Raw genomic sequence first — 7100 nt, 5'->3', positions numbered from 1 at the left:
ATTCGATTTAAGTACATCAATCAACCGCTTACAATATAGCAGACGACTAATGAAATTTCTATTTAATCAGTTTAATCGTTTTATAAATTTTTAAACCGATTCAAATAAATTAAAATAATAATAATTTATTTTTAAAATAAAATTTTAAATTAACTGAATTGATATCGACTGATTAAGTTAGTTAATTTAATTTAACCTATCTTTATGTGTCCAGTCCGGACGAAGCGCATACCAATTTATCTGTATTGAGTCACACACTGAGAATTTATAAAAGTTAAGGTGGACTACTTTTGCATAGTTAAGAAAATGATTATGCATTGTCACATAATTAATAGGAAAATTAAGGGTGTGTTCGATACACGTATTTTTCATTTTCTGAAAAATATGAATTTTCTAGAAAAAAAAAAGATTTTTTATCATTCTTTATTTTTCTAGAAAACACTATCTATTTTTTAGAAAACAAGCACGAAAAATGTAAACCAAATATTAATTTTCAAAAAACGTTCGTTTTTCAGAAAATGAAAATGAAAAACGCTCGTACCAAACGCACCTTAAGCATTTGCATCTATTGTGGCAAAAAAAAAAACGAATACGCTCGCCCCCAGTGCCTCCGCCAATCCGTCTCAGGGCCAACACGGAGGAGGTAAATCATGAGCGACTACTAGCCTTTAGAATAGTGACTAGCACATAAGGAGGGTATTTACCTCGACTTTGTCGAGATTTGAACCCCAGATCTCATTGTGACAATACCTCATGCGTCACTAGATCCGAGGGGACATGTAAATGATAGAGAGTACCATGTAATTAATTTGTATATAGAATAAGACAATTTTTATATACAAATTAACAAAGATAGGAAATATGATAGATTTATTTAATATAATTTGATATAAACTCTTTTTACATGGTTATAAAAATAAAAAAAACTTATTAAACAAGAATCAAACTAACTTTTTTATATTTTTTATTAAAAAAATGTTCTCATGCAACGAAAAAAAGAAAATAGTGTAAAAATAAAACATAATTTTTATTTTGCATAATCAAAACGATTCTAATACAATGACAAACAGTAAAAAAATAAAATGTTATGTTATTTTTTTATTCATTGTAATGGAATAATTTTGACTAAAATACTTACGATTAAAATATGAATAGGATATGGGGAATTTTCTTATTCAACTATTTTAATTCGATCAATTTTATCATGGAGATAGAGAAATATAAGCCTATTTTAATATTCTTTTCTCAAATACTTAGGATCCATATAAATGAGTCCAGATTCTCTGGACCGCAAAAAGCGATCCAGGAGATGATCTCTTGATTTGAATTGGTGAGAATGAATGGTCCCCATCTATTTTATAAATGGGGATCATCCCCTGAACCAATCCAGATCAAGGGACCATCCCCTGAATCAATCCAGATCAAGGGACTATCCTCTGGACTGCTTTTTGCGGTCTAGAGGATCTGCCCTTCATATAAATAGCGACATCTAAATTAATAATATAACGAACTCTTAATTTTGGAATTTAGAACGGATAAAATTCAGAGTTAAAAATATGCAAGATTTAGTAAAAATTATTAAAAAAAAATCTAATTATTTGTCAAGACCATTAATAAAAAAAAATATGTCTACTTATTTTAGCTAGGTTTAGTTAAAATTAATATAGATGATTTTAATTAAACTACTTAAATTATATTATTTATTTGTTAAAATTATTTTATCTTGTATCAATTTTGATTAAAATTATTTAATTAAAATTGTTATAATAATATTAAAATAATAATATTTTAATAATAAAAAAAATAGATGAAGATTTTTTTGACAAAATGTTTTTTATAAAAATGAATATAAAGGTGTTGTTTTACTTGTAATTATTTAAAAATAATAATAATAAAAATCAATACAAAAGTTTTAATTGTTAATTTATAAATATTAAATTAATTAATTTAATAATTTAAATATTTATTTATTTATTTTTTTGTAAAATAAACTGTTTTTTCGCAATGGAAAAATTATCTATTAATGTCTTTTTTTTCTCAAAAATTTAGTCTGGTCTAACTTAGGTGAGCAAGATAGATTTAATTGAATACGTTTGAATTCGAAAAGTCTAATTTGGTTTATTTGTAAATTTATTTTTTTAAAAAAAATATTTGATTATTTAAATTTATTTAGTTCGCTGTCATTTTTTAAATTTAAAAAATTGATTAAACTGAATCGGTATTAGTCAAACTATTATATTATAAGTAATCGGAGGACATTGTAAGATTTGTGTTTTAAAAAAATTTAAATCTAAATTTCCGATTCAATTATCCAATAATAATCAATTGAAAATTTAATCTATTCTAATCACTTCTATTTGTCTAACAAATTTAAGTTTGTTTGATTTTAATTTAATGGTTTATTAACTAATTGATTCAGTTATTAACTAATTGTTCACATCTAATTCAAACTAATATAAATTTAATAATATTCTTAATTTTAAAATTCACATTAATAAAAATGAGAGTTTGAAATATCCAAAGTTTACTTAAAAAAATAATTTTGTTTGAATTGAAAATTGAAATCCCTTTTTTTTACGCGACTACCACTATAAAATACGTTTATTCACTCGACTAATCTTAGTTAAAATTATTTTAAATAATTTTAGTTAAACTAATTTGTATAATTGTATCAATTTTGATAAAATTACCTGATTGATCATAGCAACCCGATCAAGATGAGCTAGCTGTGATGAATCATTCTGAGCCAGCCACAATGAGTCAGTTGAGGGTAGAAGATAATGAATAGATATAGGCATGTCAATCATGATGGGTCAAACTGGCATCAATAGGCAAGATAAACCAATCGGGCTAAACAAGTCAATCAAACTACGCAAGTTAGGTGAACAAGCTAGTCAAGCTTGGTCTCACTAAATAATTGAATTAATCAGGCGCGCCTAGCCAACCCATCAGGACAATTATACTAGTCGAGCAAGTCAAAACAAACCAACCAATTAATTGAGTTAATCGACACACTTAGCATATGGGTCAAGCAAATCAAAGTTAAAAGGCCAAACAAACCAATTGAACAAATCAAATTAATCAGCATAAGCAAACACAATTGAGTGGGACATTTAGCTAATCAATATAATCGAGTCAACCTAGCTAAATGGTCTAATCAAATAGAATGTTCAATAAAATAAAACCAAATAAATGTATATTTATTATGAAAATTAAGCATAAGAATAGAGTAGCTATACCAATTCTATTTGATGAACCATATTAAAGAATACATATTTTTAAATCTATTCTATTGGGTGAATCAAGCATCAAAAAAGAGAATAAAAACTAATAAAGCTGAATTATGAGTTGTATTATTATAATAAGTAAAAAAACGTGTAACAAAATGAGAACACATAATGTGGAAATTGAAACATAAGTTTGATTGCAAGACTGATAAACATATAAATTCACGTACTCAATAGAACAAATTGCGGCCATATTGACCAAGGGATTGCCTACTCAAGAGTTTACGGGTTAAGTGGAACTGAAGAATATTCATTCACCATCTTGACACTGTTCATTAAATCCACCTAAGATATTAAACTCGGCCCACATTTTTCGTACGTGATTCCAAAGTTTTTGCAGGTAGCTGAGGGGCATTAGACAATTTAGTCATTCTAAATACGCTAGTGCACAAACTGTTCCTGCTTTCAGCCACTGGACAGCCATATCTACCAAATTAATATCCCTGCCTCAACTTCTCTTCGTACCGATTCTTCTCGTCCTGCAAATAGGTTGCTAAAAGTGAGCTAGCTTCTTCACGGATTTGGTAACAGGGGGGACAAAATGGCGCATTGTTCTTATGATGTATTACAGGAATGTGAACCATGCTACTCAAGAATCATCGTGTCAACATAATTGACAATTTGAATTTAAGAACATAATTTTCACCAACATAGACTCTAGGAAAGCTAAAGAAAAAATCATGAAATTAGAACAGCACTAATATATACTCAAAAGTTTATGAATAAGAAAAACACAATTCCTATAGAATTGTGTAGCGATGGCATATATATTATTGCATGGGTTGTGCATATGAGGAGACATAAATGACTTGCCTACCAAGGTACCAAACCATCAGGAATATTGCCCATTAACATTTGACCGAACTACTCCTCCATGATCAGTTTCATTACTTTTGAATGTCAATGTTAATATGAGAATGAATGTTGTTCTTCTTGGCCTCAACCTTTCATCAGGCTAGCTAGATTAAAGATCGTGCTTTCATCCTAAGGAAAGGGCACAAGAAGATACAAACATGCTCTAGATAATTACAAGGTTTCCTTCATCAGCTAGCTGAGTTGGTTAATTAAGCTTTGTATTACCTTTTGCATTGTTATAGGATAGTAGAGTTCATGATAAAGTCCGTTTCCTTACTCTATTGCTTGTGTTCTATTTTCAGGTTTCTTCTTCGGAATTCAATAAATGTAATAATGAATTTTCATTTAAGAATGGACTCAATAGTTACAATAACCATGGGTGATTTGTTGTCTTCTGTGAACTCAATTCGATCTGTTTCATGATTTTGCAGAAAATGGTTTGCAGATAATTTTGTAAGATTCAGTTTTAATCAAACATATACCAATGAGTAGCAGGATACATTTCAGGAGTTAACAAAATAAACAACTTTACTTGAAAAAGGAATGGGTATTGAGCACCAGACCTCAAAAGATTTCTTCAGATAGTCAAGCTCCTTGTCAAGATCATCAATTGCCTGTGTATAAGCTTGTGTCGGAGAAGACTGACTTGTTGTTTGGATCTGGAAAGAACAAACTGATTTTATTCTCTTTTACATGAATGCATACTAAAGGGAAAAAAAAAATGATGTAACACCACATTGACCCCTCAAAGCACACAAGACTGACAAAATTGAATTCTAACCGATGCATATTCTTTGTTTGTATTAATTGTGTTCAGATCTAATCTATAAGAATATAAAAAATGACTGTAATACATACCCGAACTATGATTTTGTACTGCAGAGGATGAGGGAGCTTGTAGCCTGCGAAGAGCACATTAGGGTCCCTGTGCAACTGCCTACAGCGACAATATGTTTAAAGGATCTTCATTGTTTAAAAAATATTCTAACTTCAACGACAATATAATTATTTTCTTTCAGAAAAAAGTAACATTAATAATAAAATGAAAAAGTCAAGGGATTCACATTCGAAGGATGTTTCCTACAGTGTGTTCTTCACGTTCAATAGTGAAAGCAGCTGCATTCACAATCTTGGTGTCCCTCTCATATGAAACCCTATTTTTTCAAGAAAAAGAAAATTCACATGATAAGGAACCAAAAATGCTTGACAAGTCAGAGTGACCAAGCTACAAAACATCCAACTAGTTTCATGTCACCAAATAAGAGCTGATTTATCCATAGTCAAGCAAAAGCATTGACAGAAATTGGGGCAAGAGGAAGAAAAACAGACTAGCAGTTTTTCCTTACTTTTTGGTACCTTCGGGCACAACGAATCGTTCATAACGGTCAGGAGCATTCATCCTTCTCTACCTCCAGATATGAATGGGAAAGAGAAAGATGTGATTTGCTACAAATCAACATAAATAGAGATTGAGATAATCACATGACACTAAATGGAAAACATTCATAGAGCAGAACATCATCAACAATGTCATGCCCCGCTCAATTTAGGTCCACCAAATGGACTTTCTTCTGAGTGCATGATTTGAAGTAATCCGAGGGAAAACTTAATTAAAGCACATACCTCCAACAAGGAATCACGACCTAGGTAGAAATGTAGTCTATTGAGCAATCAACCTGTAATTAAAGACTAAAAAATCATCGATGATAGTGAATATAAATGTGCACAATGGATCAATAATAAATGCAAATGAATTAAATTTCTTCTAGAAGAATATCTAAGTAGCATTAACAAGCTTTAAGTTACCAATAGTTTTAAGATATCACCAATTATCCAGCTTTAGGTTCTCACCAACTAATAAACTTTAAGCCAACAATGATTAGCAGCTTTATATTAACATCAATTGTCAGTTTAGATTATTAATAATTATCCAACTTTAAGTTGACATCAATTCTCAACATTAAAATTATCAACAATTTATCAACTTTAATGGTGCATTTACTTGCATTGAAAGGAAAGAGAGGAATTTCAGAAAAAGGAAAGAATGAATTCATGAAGAAAAGGAGAGAAAGAAAGTAGGGTAAAAACATGATTACTTAAAGGGCAGAAGGGAAAAAAAAGAAAGCATTTTTCCACAATTATGTTGAGACTACGACAATAGGGCATTGATAAAATGTTCAATATTTTCCAAATACGGGGATCAAAACTGTTTCCAGTATTTCAAGTAATCTCCAATTTTATGTTCCACGTAGCCTAAAAGATGGAAATTTTCCCCTGAAAATTTCCATCTCCACTACACTCTTATAGCAAAAACAACTAGCTTAAATAATGCAACTAGATGTTGGTAAGTGATCCTCCAAGAAAATTATGGACTATTTAAATGTAAGAACAACAACAATTGAAGCTCTGGTGGTGGTAGGCGACAAGAGTTCCCACGGGCATCATTCCGTGCTCTTCGTTTCCGCAGCATAAAACCAAGTAGAACAAAGACGAGAAGCACAAGAGCGAAGAAAGATGCGAACTTGCAAAGTGGAAATCACACAGACCTCATTCTTTTTGGCGAGCTACAGAGGTCGCGGCCACAAAGCGAGGCGGTGACCTAAACCCTTGCTCGAAGCAGTAAGGTGGCTGTTCCGATGGCTTCTAATTTTCTAATTTAAGGAGACGTTCGCACGTGTGATGCAAGTCGTGGCGTGGGGTCGCCGGACCCTCAAGGTGACCTTCGTTGTCAATTTAAGATGTAACCCGATTGGCTGGGTGTTTTTTTAATTTGGTAGGTTTTTAAGATTCAAATTTTAATTTCGATAAATTAATAATTTATTTTTAACGGAGGATTAATTTAAAAACGGAGCGCAGGTCGTCGGGATCGTAAATTACGATTTAAAAAATGAATCATTATATTTATTAATCGATGGAGTTGGATCCTATCTATTAAATAAGTAAGATTCATCCCGTCAA

General features: G+C 30.8%; 1 protein-coding gene across 2 annotated transcripts; it reads right to left on the bottom strand.

Annotated features, from left to right (window-relative positions):
* Window positions 1–3378: 3378 nt before the first annotated feature.
* LOC122028157 (DNA-directed RNA polymerases II, IV and V subunit 11-like) lies at window positions 3379–6782 on the bottom strand. 2 transcript variants are annotated; one of them, XM_042587182.1, is made up of 7 exons: window positions 6689–6782; window positions 5766–5818; window positions 5489–5588; window positions 5207–5296; window positions 5001–5079; window positions 4706–4801; window positions 3379–3766 (listed from the first exon to the last, which is right to left on the bottom strand). In XM_042587182.1, the coding sequence occupies exons 3-7, from the start codon at window positions 5539–5541 to the stop codon at window positions 3722–3724; spliced, it is 363 nt and encodes a 120-aa protein (XP_042443116.1). In that variant the 5' UTR covers window positions 5542–5588; window positions 5766–5818; window positions 6689–6782; the 3' UTR covers window positions 3379–3721. The 2 variants fall into 2 exon arrangements, with proteins under 2 accessions (XP_042443116.1, XP_042443118.1); XM_042587184.1 differs by having other exon boundaries at window positions 5001–5075; window positions 5227–5296.
* Window positions 6783–7100: the final 318 nt, after the last annotated feature.

Source organism: Zingiber officinale, chromosome 10A (assembly GCF_018446385.1).
Source record: "Zingiber officinale cultivar Zhangliang chromosome 10A, Zo_v1.1, whole genome shotgun sequence".
Lineage (NCBI taxonomy): Eukaryota > Viridiplantae > Streptophyta > Magnoliopsida > Zingiberales > Zingiberaceae > Zingiber > Zingiber officinale.
The sequence above is the reverse complement of the archived record's forward strand: the minus strand, read 5'-3'. Positions and strand labels throughout refer to the sequence as shown.

What these genes read in the sequence shown, in the direction of transcription:
- LOC122028157 (XM_042587182.1), bottom strand. Translation starts at nt 5,541, where the DNA reads ATGAATGCTCCTGACCGTTATGAACGATTCGTTGTGCCCGAAGGTACC. An exon ending in GTGCCCGAAGGTACCAAAAA is followed by an intron (nt 5,297 to 5,488) that starts GTAAGGAAAAAC and finishes TTGAAAAAATAG; the next exon opens with GGTTTCATATGAGAGGGACA. An exon ending in ATCTGAAGAAATCTTTTGAG is followed by an intron (nt 3,767 to 4,705) that starts GTCTGGTGCTCA and finishes ACCTATTTGCAG; the next exon opens with GACGAGAAGAATCGGTACGA.